This window comes from Neolamprologus multifasciatus, chromosome 15, assembly GCF_963576455.1.
Source record: "Neolamprologus multifasciatus chromosome 15, fNeoMul1.2, whole genome shotgun sequence".
NCBI classification, from domain to species: domain Eukaryota; kingdom Metazoa; phylum Chordata; class Actinopteri; order Cichliformes; family Cichlidae; genus Neolamprologus; species Neolamprologus multifasciatus.
The window spans coordinates 13421068-13436872 of NC_140453.1; the positions used below are offsets into that span (position 1 = coordinate 13421068).

Sequence of the window (15805 nt, forward strand, 5' to 3'; positions counted from 1 at the left end):
AGTGTAAGTAATGTGGATGCAGTATCTTTCGATAAAATAATAATAGTTTCATGTTTTAAAAATCATCCTTTGCACATGTTTTTATAATATAAAACACAGCAGTTTGTTCTGTAGCGATAACAAAAGGGCTAAAACTTACAGCTGAATAAGATAAATCTTTACTTTCTTTGTTGCTAGTCAAGGCTTTAAAGGCATCTTTGAGCTGGAAGCAGTGATGTAGTTATTTAAATGAAGGCTGGGCTAGCATGGTTACAACTCTCTGCATATGGAAATGGGATGAAATAAGAGATTAAGTAGTGCATCATAAAATTATACAACTCGAGAATGCTTGAAACTGTTAAGTATCAAGAAATTAATTATCAACAGATGGTACTGTTTAATGTGCAATAAATGAATGTCTGCGGTTCTGCTTTCTTGCTTTCTCACAGGCTATCTGTCCAAAGTGTTGAGGAACTACACAGCGAGGGCTTGCGACGGAGACTTCCTGACTGTGCGCTGCCCTTCGCGTGCCACCATCACCATCCAGTCAGCTTTCTATGGAAGAAGAGGTGCTTCTGATCCCCAGCAGTGCCCTCAGACCTACCAGGCCCTCCTAAGCTCTTATAAAGCTCGGGAGGATGATCGATATTGCTCTGTGTCCACTGCACTACAGGTAAATAGCCAGGCTCATTCCTTTTGCGCTATTACATCATCATTATTCACAACTGTATTGAGTTGGTATTTACCAGACTTTTCCTAAGAATAAAGAATCTCCTCCCACATTTGGCATCCCGCCTTCTGTAAGTCACTTCTTAATGCACTGCCTTTCTTTTTTGGGTTGAGAGAAAGTGTTCTGTAAAAGGTTCAAATTAGCCAAGGGTTAAACTCTGGAGAACCAACGATTATGTAATGCTTTGTGGGAACGTTTTCTGGCAAATTACACTCTCTAAAGAGGAAGCAGGCTTGTATGTTCCTGTGACACAAAGCGATTTCATGGGGTCTTTGCTTTAGCATCCTCTCCTAAATTGGGATGCGGCTGGACAAGAAGACCCGCTTTGCAGCACCAACACAAACACACACAAACACATCCTGTTTGGCATTCATTCAGTTGTTCGGTTTATTCTTAGGCTCCCCTGCCTTTTAGCATCAAACACCCTCCGTTTCCATAATAGACAGGGCTGCCATGAATGCACAGACACAGAGGCTGCATTGTGTCGAAGTGAGAGAATGACTGCCGTGCCACCCACATGAGCACCACCTGTTCATGACCTTTGGTTTGCTGGCCTTACAGAAAGAATGCCTCCATCTACTAATGCTTGTTTAGTGATGCCTCAGGTTGACCAAGTGACATTTGTCCTTATCTTTTAACCTAATTATTTTCAACTCCCATTTATACTGATTCATTACTTTTTGTGCAATCAAACTTTACACCATAGAGATTTTTCAAGTAGCAGATATTTAGAATTTTTGCTGTAAAAAGGCAGATTAATCAATTCATTTCTGTCTGCCAGTAACTGAGTTAATAATTGTTTAATTAACATAACATAAGTTTCTCACAGTGAAATTTTGGCAATAGCATTCAATAATATCTTTTTTTTAGATTTTCAGCATGTAGAAAATCTAAAAAAAAGATACACCTACTTGGTGTTCCTAGAGTATTTAAAAGTAGAATGGGAGGGAGAGCCTTCAGTTTTCAGGCCCCTCTTCTGTGGAACCAGCTTCCAGTTTGGATTCAGGAGACAGACACTATCTCTACTTTTAAGATTAGGCTTAAAACCTTCCTTTTTGCTAAAGCATATAGTTAGGGCTGGACCAGGTGACCCTGAATCCTCCCTTAGTTATGCTGCAATAGATGTAGGCTGCCGGGGGATTCCCATGATGCATTGAGTTTTTCCTTTCCAGTCACCTTTCTCACTCACTATGTATTAACAGACCTCTCTGTATTGAATCGTATCTGTTATTAATCTCTGTCTCTCTTCCACAGCATGTCTTTATCCTGTCTTCCTTCTCTCACCCCAACCGGTCGCAGCAGATGGCCGCCCCTCCCTGAGCCTGGTTCTGCCGGAGGTTTCTTCCTGTTAAAAGGGAGTTTTTCCTTCCCACTGTCGCCAAAGTGCTTGCTCATAGGGGGTCATATGATTGTTGGGCTTTTCTCTGTATCTATGAAGCGCCTTGAGGCGACATTTGTTGTGATTTGGCGCTATATAAATAAAATTGAATTGAATTGAAATTGAATTGAATAGTCTGATGGATGTGAAAATTCAGCCTTTGCTGTGTGCTTAATCTGTGATATGTAGAGTCATTCTTTGGTGTATTCAGTAAAAAAGCTTTGTCTTATTTTGTATTCTTTCTGACTGTCAACACAGTTGGCACTGAAACTTGTCTGGGAAGATGAACACCTTCACTGAGCCTTCTAAGGTTACTTATTGTCACCAGATTCATGCTCAAAGGGGGAATTTTGGTGTGTGGCGGGGAGATCCTCTCAAAAATGAGCATGATCTTATTTATTTCCTATTTGAAATGCTGTGAAAAGACTTTAATTTGTTGCTATGTGGATTAAACGGAGCTGAAGCAGTCTGATAAAAGAGACCAACAATGGCCATCACTTTGCAACATAATTAATTCTTCAGCACGAACCAATGTGGTCGTTTCTCCTAAAGATATCGCCCTTTAAAAAACACAAACTTAAATATAGTTTGTAACAAACAGGATCAAATATTGCATTTACTGCCTGTTTGCAAACATGGATCATTACCCAGCCATGTGCATGTTATTAATGTAACAGCTAATTCAATTCAGTGGTTTACTGTGTTTTTTTTGTTTATGTAATACAGTGGACGTACACAGAAGAATAAGACTTCTCATTCAGTGCTTATTGTTTCATTATTTGATTTGGTTTTCTTGTTAGATCTTTTAGGTGAGAGTCCACAAATTACATCTTTTATCTTACCCCGGCACTATTTCAGGGGTAATTCATGTCTCTTTCCGTGCTTTTTCATAACTAATGCGACTCTTTTAATATTTAATTTAAGGGATGCTCTGAACTGAAACCTTTCAGCTATTCCTGTGTGTTGGATTGGTCACTGGGCTTATAGCAGGCTAAAACATGAGAAAACGAAGTGGGTGAACTGATGCCATATACCCTAATAGCTATAAGCAACCTGTTTGAAGTGGTTTTAGGGTTTTTTTGCTGCTGGTCTCACTATCATTGGCTTATTGTTTTCCCTCTAAACGTGCCTTTGTTCTTCTCCCGTTTTGTGTCACTTTGCTTCAGAAAATGCAGGACGAGTGCCAAGACAGAAGGAGCTGTCAAATCCTTGTCAACAGCCGCGTGTTTGGGACGGACCAGTGTCCTGGGAGCAGTAAATACCTAATTGTCTGGTACAAATGCAGACCGAGTAAGTCCCTCGTCGCCCCGCGTTGTGACAGCGACAAAAATTTCTGTCCCTCCCTGTGCTTGAACCATTCTTTCTTTGTCCCCCCTCACAACGCCAATACACAATACACAAGGGTGGTGTCAGGTCAAAACCAAACTAGTACACTAACAATCAAAGGAAATCCCACATCAACCTTGAAAATTGTGTACCAAGGCTCTCCCCTGTAGCCACTTATAAATATCTGAATTTGAAAAAGAAATTAGGGCTGAGATATACTTTTTAATATATTACAGGTGATGATTATGCTTTTTCATCATTCTGTGAGGTACATGCTCGTAGAGTAGATGCTCATAATAGGTTTTTCCAACACAGCTGGACTCTTTACTGACTCTATACTTTATCTAGCATCAGGATGTGGTATGTGTAGCTAACCCAAAAGCCAAAGTGCCATTGTTTGTCATGACAAAGCACTATGTCAATTAGTGGACACACTATATATTAGAAATCAAGTATATTGACAACAATTGAGGAATAAGGCTGCACAGGCAATACTGAATCTGCATCAATCAGTACTGGACACTGACAGCCATATGTTATAGCCTCATACTCACTGGATGAAGAGACTATATCTGTTGTGATCGTGGCTGTCGAATCTGTATCTGTTATAAAAAAAAAACGTCAGATGGAAGGAGCTAGCTAACACCTCTCCAGCTGTGACTGGAGACCTTCTATAATATGTTATAACTATAGAGGCCATCTTTCATCTTAATCTTTCTGATTGAATTTAATTCTCTTATTTTCTGTTATTTTTATTGGCATGCATTTCTATTCGTATGTTCGGCACTTTGGTCAGTGGTTGCTGTTTTTAAAGTGTGTTATAAATAAAGTTGGCATGGCTTGGCTTGGATGACATTCATGGTAGCATGCAGTAAGGAGCATTTTGCTGTTTCAGCAGCTTGACCGTTATATGGCAGCCTGTTAATAGTAACGTTTGGTCTTCAACTGGAAAAACATGCTGTGACTTTGCTTATCCCGTTTATATACTTTGCAGCAGGTAGACACATAGCTTCAATGTTGGTCAAAATGTTCTTAAGTATATCTCATTCATATATTGAAGCTGTTTCACTCTAGGCTCACACTTTTGCATTTGTTACTGACTAAATTTAAGCTTTTTGTTTCAGATGGAGATCCCAAACAATACTCTTGAGCATAAGGGGGTCAGACCTGGCAAGAGTATTTAAATGAATTTCTCATTTAACTACTTTTTGTAGGAAGATTTTTTTCTATAATTTTTCTATAAAGTCTGCATTGATTTAGGCATCAGTATCCATGTGACTCTCTTGAAATTTCTTCCCTCTGTGCTGCTTCTTTTATCTGAAAAAACCCCGCTTTTTGCATGCCTTGCTGTTTATCCTTGTCCATCGTTCCCCTTGTGAGGAAGTTAAGAGTATCACTCCGGAGGGGAGCCACAGCAGTGCAGTAATCCCACCCTGATTCTAGTATTCATTCGTCGCTCAGTCCTGTGCTGAGCCGAGCCGCACTGAGCTGTGCAAAAGTTCACACAAGAGTGCCCACAACTCAGCATTAATCCACTGATCCCCCCACCTTACCTACTTGTTCCTTTCTCCACTGGACCCCAGGACCAATCAGCAGCTCTTTGTTCACTGTCACTTAACCAATGACTTCTCGGGGGGGAAGAGAGAAAGGCTGCATGGGGTGTTAGTGAGGTGCAACGGGCAGGTGTCACTGCCTCTGAAAAGAGAGGTGGCTAGAGGATGGTGTTAGTGAAGGAGAACAGGGAGGGTCTGAGACAGAACAAGAGTGAGTCCATCACAAAGAAGTATAACAAACTGGTGCTGAACATTTTCTTTGCTTTCTCTCTCACTTTTCTTTTCTGCATTCCTGTTCCACTTCCCACATGGATATAGAAACACTCTGCTGTTGTGTTTTTAGTTGCAGGCCAGTGGAGCTACTTCTTGCTGTCACAGGTCACTTTGGGTGGATGTGTCAGAGGAATGCCTCTGCATGGCTCTACATGTCCACCAATCTGTCCTCCCTCTGTCTCATGCCCATTACTCTGAATGAAAAATGGAGTCTGTGCTCTCCGCATATGATAAACTGCTAAGCAGAGGTTCTAATTTAGTGGTTCTAATTTGTATCTAATCAGCAAATATCCAGGAAATGAAAACTTATATCAAATATTATTAAATATTTTTTTTTCACCTTTACAGAATATGTGTTGTTTTTGGTTGACAAGCTTTCTTCTTTCTCTCTCTGTATCCACAGATGAGTATAAGAGTAAGGTGGTCTGTGAGGAAGATAAGATGAGGCTAAGCTGCAAACAGGGAATGCAGATCGCCGTCTACTCCGCCATGTTCGGCCGAACTCTGCAGGGCACCCTCGAGTGTCCCCTTCTCCACAGGAGGTCTCCATCAGTAGGTGAGAAACCTTCTTGTTTTCCTTTTCTGTCACTTCAAGTATGCAGTGTTTAAAAATGTACTTTGCTCTTGAAAGCTGTATTTTTTTTGGCATTTTTTTGAATAGTTCGTGATCATTCAATGACTTCCTTTTTTACGAAGGTGCCTCGATCGTGTGATTGTGTCATGTATTTTCATGAAAGGTGGCACTTTTTGCACATTTGTATCATTCCTCATATAATCAATTTAGGGGTCAGTCCGAGGTCAGGGGAGGAGTTAAAAAATAAGGAGTCATAAAACAAGACACTAGCTTGGCATGCAAATCAGGCCTACATGTGTTTGCATGAAGTTAAAAAGAGTCTCCTTGTCATGCTAATGCTCTTATACATATTAATGAATGGGAAGAGTGCAACTTCAGGTCTCTGTTTTTTTGCTAAAAGACAAAAATGCCCTACAGCGAAGACATAATCAAAACATTCAGGTGTCATTACATTGAGCAGATGTGAAAAATGAAAAGGTTTTGATAATGAGTGTTACACGCCTGGACTCGAACTCCAGTGAACCACAAAGAGAACTACAAATACAGTCAGGTTCAAAACACCGGCTGAATCCCCCCTTCATGAAATGTCTTTGACGTGGGCGATATTGCCTTGAGATGCTGTTGTGGTTTGGAAACCTTTATTCCTTCATTTCCTCCACTTTCTTTGACTGAGAGGCTCTAGAGCAAACACTGGTCTGTCACACCCATCCCTGATGTCATCTATTCAAACCTCTTTGCACTTCTTCCACAATCACTGGTTGATAATTTCACTTTTAGAAGCAATTTACCTTTTGTCATTTCATCATCTTGTTCTCGGAGCATTTTGAGATAAAGAAAACCACCACTGAGCATCAGGTAGACACACACTAACGTGCACACATTGCCAGGGGAATGAGGAGGAATGTAGATCAGATGTCCCTGTCATCAAAAGCACTGAGTTTGGACTGTTGAAAAGGAACATATTGAGTTCCCTCCAAGTATGCATGTTTGTTATGTGCATGTGTGAGTGCATGGGATAACCAAATGTACCCCTGGCCTTGTTTAGAGGAATGTTAATGACTTTAAACTTGGATCCGTGGCAAGTATTAGTATTAGTTTAACCACAGGTGCTATTGTGGTGGCCTTGACCCTTTTGTCAGGTAGTCTTTACCTCTGTACAAGGAGGAAGCATTGGACCAGACATGTGGCAAGTAGGTGTAGCAGGTGAGACAGGGCTGGTTTGAGATATGGTTTCAGACTCTGGGGTTAAATACAGCAGCTCTGAGTATTGATTAAAAATCTAATTGAAGCAGGGGAGACATGGTGTTTACTGAAAAATCACATATTCACCATTAGTGTGTTTATGTCGACTGGAGACTCAGACACACACAGACGGCTGTTCGCCCATTTTATAGAATGAGTTTTCCTCTCTCCATCACATACACACGTGTGTGCATGTAAACACTGCACTCACCCACAACCACCCCATGAGCTGTTCCAGACAGTCTGGTGGTGCTGTAGTGGGATTTCCCCTGTCATCTCTATCTTTAATGTGGCTCTCATGTCACCTGGAGCAGGAAGTGAGGGTGTCTTAAGTGACAGCTTAGACAAACACTGTTAATTATTTCTAAATGCTTTCCCCCTTATTTTTTTACCCTTCCGAAGCAGCGTGGAGCCTCAGATGCATGTGTGTATTTGTGGTTCGGCATGTCTGAATTAATCTTGAGGTTGGCAGTTGCTGTAAACGCAAGTTGGTTTTGTGTCTGTTTTGAATTTAAGTTTCCTTAAATGCGGGTTCAAATGTGCTAAACGGAATAGGTTATGGTAATCTCTCAAACCTTCCTGGCAAAGTTGCAGCCTGAGGTGTGGGATCAACCGCTGAACTTACACAGCTGACTGCACGGCCCAGGTATGCTGTGCATAGTGTAATGTTAAGGAATATTACAGTGCTTTGCTTGTACACTGTTAGATGCAAAAATTTTGACAATTTAACACCAGCCACCTGCCAAATAGACGGACATTTTTTGTGATAACTTGTGCTAGCCGTTGTCTAACAAACAAATGTCTTCTGGAGGTAATTTTCTAGTCAACTTATTTAACTTAATTAGATTTGCCGCAAGGAATTTATGCCATGGAAAACCACTGTCTGCTTTCATTTTGAATACAAAAGTCCTGGAAAAGTATACCAGGAAAAAACAAGTATGTACACAGACATGTACTCACAACACAAGGACTCTTTGATCTTGTCTTCTGGGTGGGAGTGGCGGAGTTGGACGGCTTTTGGCGGCGATGAAGAATCCTCAAAGTAAAGGGGCCTGCTTCAGCCCTCCTCTCTCATCTGCCCCATTACCATGATACATACCTCTTGACATCTAAATAGCCCCCCATGCTTGGCATGCAGGATCTTAGAGTGTGTTTTTTTTCTAAAATAAAAGGAAGGCCACTGTGCTTTCCCTTTTGTGCTTTGAAAACGATGGTTCACACTTTAGTCTACTTGCAGGTTGGATACTAGATTATTGTGCACAGCTGCACTTCAACTTTAATACTTCCATTTTGGACTGCTTGTTCCATTTTTAGGGTGTGAGATACTTCACTGTAACTCTGTCTGTATTTATTTCAGACACTAATAGATGCAGAGCAGATAAGTAGCATGTTTATGCTGTTTTGGACTTTGCTGATATAGATATAGATGTAGATTTGTGTTAAATGTGCAGGTCTGTCTATTTAAATCTCTCCTGAAAGACCTGAGTTGACAGATTTCTGTCAACAAATTGTTACTGGTTGACTGTTTTTCCTAAACTTTGCAAAAATATCATCAATGACATTTGTATACTGGCTATCATGAATTTCACAGGCTGCATGTTTTCTATGATAACAAGCTCATGCAGGGTTAAGGTGATAACACACATAGCACACATACCAAATTCTCTGATTTGCTGGAATGATTGTGACATAACTTGCTATCGCCTTACAAACCCACACAAGGAAAATCTTCTGTACAGTACTGTGCAAAAGTCATCAAGCCCTTTGTATTTTACTAAGAATATAAGAAACAATTGGAGTTATTTACGGAAACATGCATAGGAGTACAGCATATGTGGCAAAAATAGAGTTTGTAAAATTCTAATAAGTTTAAAAGTCAGTATTCAATATGACCACCTTTATTCTTAAACAGAGCCCGAACTCCTTTAGGCAAAATTTCTTATCATTTCTTTAAATAGTCTTCTGATCGCAGATTCAGCTAAAGTAATGGACACAAACTTTGTGCTTTTGTGACAGGCTGCTTGTAACAAAGTGCCTAAAGATACAGTTGTTTGTTAAGTGTAGACACAACGCTGGTTCATCCCTTGAATTAGGTGCCTTTTTTATGCATGAATGATTCAAAGGTTAGTGTTAATTGGCTTAACCAACAAAACAGTCATCTGAAAATGGTCAGGGACGAGGACTGGAATTAAAATGAGTGAAAAAGCAGCCAATGTTTAAAGAAAAACTACTATAGCTAAAGATCACTTCAAAAAAAAAATCCTTGCAACCAAAAAGCGACGATATGAGGGGTGGCTCAAGACTTTTGAAAAGTATTGTTTACGTCTGGCTGTAAAATATGTTTCCAGAGAAGTGAAAGAACATTTTGGGGTAAATGCATGTGGTGTTACCTTGGGTAAAAGGTTGTCTGTCAATGTATCATTGACATCTACTGAAAGCATTTGGCGTGTGCAGATCCTTTCACCTTATCACCATATCTGAAAGTCGCTCTTCTATTACACAAAGAGTTTAAATCCCACAACAATGAGTTAAACCTCCCTATTAAATGATACGTATTGCCGATGAGTCAGAACGAAAGAGGAGTCGAGTGTTTTCCATCCATTGTCTTGAAATTCCAGGAAAGGTGTGCGTGGGTGGAAAACTTGGACTGTTATGGTGGTTGTAGTGACAATTCACTAGGAAAGGTTGCTGTGCTCTTTGCACGTGTGTGTTCATTTGTGTGTTTGGACATGTATGTGCTCTGAGGTGTGTTGTGTTTATTTGAAAACACACAGTTGCTGCACACCAACCTCAGAATGTATGACAGTGAAAATGCACTAACCTTACAGGACATCAGGCTTAATACACGTGCTCTGTGATGAGTGAAACTCAAGATGTGGCTCTCTACTGGATAAATTATTATCTTTTTTTTCTTTTAAAACAATTGAATGACATGAAATGCCACATCACACAGCTTTAGGTGGTTTCTCCACCCAGAATCACCCTTTCGTTGTATTAGGAAATCATCTCAGTAACTTTTCGAACTGTGTAATTCATTTTAAGAAAAGTACTTGTAGGTGCTTTTCTGTGTGTGACCTCAGTTTATGTTTCCTGCTGTAATTAGTCATCATTGAGAGTAAGTGTGTGTATGCATGTGAATCTGTGTGCATGTGTGTGTGTATCCAGGAAGCTCCTCCCTTTCCTCATATGCTGCTTCTCTTGACTATGGACCTACTCTTCTGAGCTATAGTCCTGTCCTTGTTGGGTGTGGAGGATAGAGGGGTGGTGGCCCAAGCTTGGAAAATTGGAGAGGGTAAAGGTTAGAGGTAACAGGGGTTATTCATGCCGTGTGTGTGTGTGTGTGTGTGAGAGAGAGAGAGAGGGGAACTGTTGTATGCTTGTCTATCTGTGTTAAGACCACTAATGAGAGCCAGAGGAGGTCAGGCCCTTGGGAGTGTTCTTTTAAACTACATAGAAATTCTGTGTGTGGCTGAGCTGGTGAACAAAGAATACATGTGTGTCTCCATCCTCTCTATCAGCTCCTGAACCTCTAAGTCCCACCCCATTTTCTGTGAGCTCTGTGCTCAGCTAATCACCCAGTCAGTGAATCTAAGGTGCAGCTAATGGGGGTCTGTCTGTCAGTGGACTTGGCTTGTCAGGCCCTCCGGACAGGAAAAAAGAGCGGCAGAGAAAATTAAGGCACATTCGTCAGAGCAGGAGGTTATTGAACTGAATCAGAATCAGAATACTTTATTAAGCCCTAAGGAAGTTATGTAATTATGTAACGGCTGTACTATATATATATATATATATATATATATATATATATGTATATATATATATTGCTATAAACAGTGAGCATAAAACCAACTAGTACAAATGTACACATTATAGAAAAATATAATGTCATTAATAAAGGAAATAAAAGCCAATAGTTACACCATTGATCTCTGTCATAGACACAGACTGCTTATCAGTTTGTCTTACATAAACAGATAATAAACTGCTAATACGAATAATAAACTTTAACATTAAACGCTTCCTCACCACTTTATTAGGTACACCTTGGTAATACTGGGTTGAACCTCCTTTTGCTCTCAGACCTGTGTTATTTCGGCATAGATCCCTCTGAATTCTGTTCCATATTAACATGATAGCATCACACAGTGGCTGCAGATTTGTTCTATGATGCAAATCTCTCATTTCACCACATCCCTTTTTGATTGAGAAGCGGGGATTGATGAGGCCAACTGAGTACATGTTCAAGAAACCAGTTTGAGATGATCTAAGCTTTGAGACGTGGTGAGTTATTCTGCTGGAACCAGCCATATTAAGATGGTTACTGTGCGGTCATAAAAGGGATGGATATAGTCAGCAACAATACTCAGGAAGGGTGTGGCATTTAAACGATGCTCAACTAGTACTAGGGGGTCCAAAATGTGCCAAGAAAATATCCCTCACACCATTATGCCACCATCAGCTGGCTGAACCTTAGATACGAGCCAGGGTGAATTCTGACGCACAATCAGATTAAGCACATTGTGACGCTTCCTCTGAATGCTGCAGTAGAAATCAAGGCTCATGTGACCGTGCAATTTTTTTCATCTGTTGTGCGGTTGTACTTAGATGTACCTACACGTCAAATGTACTTAATGACTTGTACCATAGTCCTGCTTCTGTCCTGTCCTCAGGATGCAGCTCAACATGTAAAGTCTGGCAATGCAAATTTAACAGTAAGGTAATTTGTAATTTACTAAATCAAAACAAAGTTGAGTTGCCATTTTCATAATTAAAAAAAAAGAAAGATAAACAATTAAAAAAATGTTTTTTCTGTAAGTTTAAGACTAATGGCAGAATTAAAATGAACTTTTTTTAATTTTATTTTACATTACTCCACATGTTTTAAGTGACAGCAGGAATTATTTCACCTTTGAGTTATGGTCCTTCATATCCAGTTACTCTCACTGGTTCCCACAGGCTTTCACCTCACTACATCCTGGTTGGGAATTCCACTATGTCAGCTCCAGCTGGGGGTGTACCCGTTTGATCTATGTCCAATTGAACCAACAGTGGTTCAGGCTTACTTCATTGAGAAGCTTAATGCTTTGCATATGCTGTGACCTGTAACCACACAAGATTTATGGAACAGATTTCCCCGCAATTTATTTATATGACATAAACTGTAAATAAATCTCCTGATTATAAGACAGGCCTGCACGGTTACAGGCCATCTAAGGAATTTCCAATTTTGATATTATGCATGACCGCTAGATTACCCTCAAACACTTCCAGGCTATGACATTTAACCTTTGGCCATAATTTGTTGAGGCTTGGTGACACTTGAACCAAGTCTTAGCCAGCATGCCCTCAATAGCTTTTTTCTGCACTTCTCCTTCTGCGTAGGCCACCAAGACAGCCGAGTGTCCATTTTCAAAGGCTCATTTCCTTGTGTTGTTTTTAGAGGTTAGATGGCCCGTGGGGGGCCCGGGAAGCATCCATGTGGAACCAAGGGCCATCCACATTCCCACAAGACCACAACAGGAGTTGATTAGTGCTTCTCACACCCTTATCCTTAGTGTCACTGGAGTCATGTGGAGATATGTAGAATGGGAATTCCACTGGGACTGCACCTTTGAGTACTTTTATATTTCCTTCGCTGTTTAGCTCATTTGCAGATTATTGGCTTAGAAGTGCCGTGTCATCTTCTGCAGCTATGTTACAATTATGGAATAAAGGAATGAAATCAAAGCCAAAAAACGAGGAGAGGAGTTGGCTGGTGCTTAGCGATGATGTATGAGAGGCGTATCCATTACTTTGACTGGTCTCCATACACAAACATTCACACACCCACATGTATTGGATCAGATATCCTTTAGACAATGTAAGGCCTGCGGAAGGTTCTCTATGTGGGTCTGATGTGGACACAAACTCCATCATGGGATCTGAGATGTGTGTGTGTGTGTGTGTGTGTATGTGTGTGTCTTTGTGAGTGTCATGTCATCTAAGAACACAGAGCATAAGAAATGTAAATTGATAATAGTTATAGGGGAAGTTGTTTGGACTTTCAGTCCATTTATATAGAAAATATGTTAACAGAAATCTTCATTTTTTTAAAAATGCGTTTGCCTGTATTTTTAACAGAAATCCACATTTTACAATGCTGGTGGAATTTTTCTGTAGACTATAGTTGATGATCCAGTGGAATAGACATTACTGAGATGTGGGAGGTAACAAGCATGGTTTTACAACATTGTATTACATATGTTTCCCCATCTCTGTCTTTATTCCAGAGTGCCAGTCGTCCGTGGCTCTGCAGGTTTTGACCAACCGCTGCCAGGGAAAGAAAACCTGTCTCATCCGAGCTTCCACGAGAGAGTTTGGAGATCCGTGTTACGCTGGCACCAGGAAGTACCTCAGCGTCATCTACACCTGTGGTGAGTCCCCAAGAAACCAATACTCATGGTTTAGTTTTTGCCTGCCACCAGGGGGTGATGTTTGCTAATTTATCAGCTGCACTCCTGCCCATCATGTTGGACCCCAGTTTCAGGATGAGGGGGTTCTGCTGTAGTTGCAGAAATATGATTATCATCTGCGATGATCGTGGTTATGGTGAATAAATATAGGTAACAGGGGGATAATTTGTTAGGCTTATAATTTTTACTTTGAAAGGAAACTGAAACAATGAAATAATTTCAGAAATAGTTTTTTACTGAAATGAGGAAACTATTCAAGGATTTAAATGCTTCTACATGTATTTTCCACCTCAGATCTTTAGTGAAGAAAACTACATTAAGCATTGTATATTGTGTTTAGACCTTATGTCTGTGCGGAAGGATGAGATTAATGATCTTCTTCCTTTATCAGTTCCCCTCCCAAAAGCTAATCTGGACATGTCAAGACTGTAATTAATTAACCACATGCTTTAGACATGCACAAAAGTATACATACACAGACAGGAACGGATCAATCAGCACCATGCCCGGGAATCTCTTAAATCCATAAAATCCATTTGCCCAAACACCCAAAGTAACATTCGTTCTGTTTTTTGCCTTGGCATTTCAATCTGAATTCTGAATTTATTTTATAGATTTTGAGATTTTTTTTGTGTGTGGTGTAAGTTGATCTCTGTGTTTGTTGCATTTTCTGCTGCTTTTCTGCTATACAGTTCTTGTCATTTCTTGCTTCAGGGGATAATCTGTATCTTGATGTTGTGATGAGAGTTTACAGCTTGTTTATAGTCTGGTTTTGGAGATCCTCCATGCTAAATCTCCAAGAACCGTCAACTGTGAGCTAGCCATTGCAGACAAGAATACGGACTGGTCAACTGTGTTTATGGAATCGTTTGGAATGAATCTGTGTCTGACCTCTCTTATCTGTCACTGATAGCACAGTGTATTATCCTTACAGCTCTGGTGCTGAGTTTGGCTGGTAAATGTGTGAGTGTCTGTAGGGCCTCAGAGACAAATGAGATAGAGGACAGATATAAGATGCTAACACACACAGAGGGGGATGGGGAAGCGGGAGAGGGAGGTCTTCTGGGCTGCGGTGGGAGTTGAGAGGTTTGAACGTGAGTAAATCAGTATAACTGCAGTAGACATGAAGTCACTGGTTTCTTCAGGCTCTCTCAGAGTGGTAATTTTGGGGGATCCTCTTTCGTTGGTGGTTGAATGTGTGCAGAACTGACCCCATTTTTGTCAGAGTAGGGGATGAAGGCTGTCTGTCCGCTCATGATTGGTGGTATTTATGTGCATGTGTGAGTGTGGTGGTGTGCTTTGTTCCAACTGGCACTGACTTACAAACTGACTGAGAGGACATGATCACCAGAAAGAAATCGCACCTTTAATGCCTTTTCAAATAAATACCTGTTATTAGCAAAGATTTTATTGATCTTAGGTTTATTATAGTTCAGAATTTACTTTTTGCGCTTTTGTTTTAAAATCTACAGTGTGTTAGATGTTTAACTTTGAGTATTCAGGTTTGTGATTCTCTATGCCCTGTGTTGAGAACCTTTAATGGACTATAAACTGCTATTTTCATGCTTTTGAACCCAAGACAAGGATTAGGGCCACGGAATACATGCTTTTGGTCATGACTTTAAAAAAATAAATCCCAGAATTATGACATTTTTTCTAAAATGCAGATTTTTTCACAGTTTTTAGAAACAAAAAGTCAGAATTTCTATACAACCCCAGGGGTGCCCTCTGGAATGCCTTCTGAATAACACAGCAGCAAATGACCTGGAACCTGCCATCAGTCTATCAGTAGATCTCTCTCTCTCTCTCTCACACGCACACACACACACGCGCACACACACACACACACACACACACACACACACACACACACACACACACACACACACACACACACACACACACCACTGTCAAGCACCATTTACGACCACTGCCCTAGAAGGAAGTCCCTTTAGTTTATGAAAAAAATCCTACAGATTAGTCAGAAATAGATTGTTAGACGTCTGAGAGGAAAAAGTCAGAATTCTCAGTTTCAGTCAAAATTCAGATAAAAAAGAAAAAAAGAAAAGTCATGACACCAAAATCTTTCCGCTGGCCCTCATACTCTTTTGTAGGTACATAACAAGCTTTTATTTATGTATCACATTTAAACCAAAGTTACTTTACATTAAAAAGAGAGAGTAATGAAAACATTCCTGAAATTACTCACATACAATAGCTAGCTGATCCATTGGTTCCTGTGGGTTGTGGGATTGGGGGCTTTTGTGGATCGGACTTGTTTTCGTGCATCATGCAGAT

The 15805-nt window shown here is 40.3% G+C and overlaps 1 protein-coding gene across 1 annotated transcript in view; it reads left to right on the top strand.

The window, feature by feature from the left end:
* Positions 1-15805, top strand: part of eva1aa (eva-1 homolog A, regulator of programmed cell death a) — a 77619-nt gene that overhangs the window by 23311 nt on the left and 38503 nt on the right. The window contains exons 2-5 of the mRNA XM_085132560.1: positions 429-652; positions 3254-3377; positions 5643-5795; positions 13325-13468. Coding sequence (XP_084988686.1) covers positions 429-652; positions 3254-3377; positions 5643-5795; positions 13325-13468 — 645 coding nt within the window. The remainder of the gene's footprint in view (positions 1-428; positions 653-3253; positions 3378-5642; positions 5796-13324; positions 13469-15805) is intronic.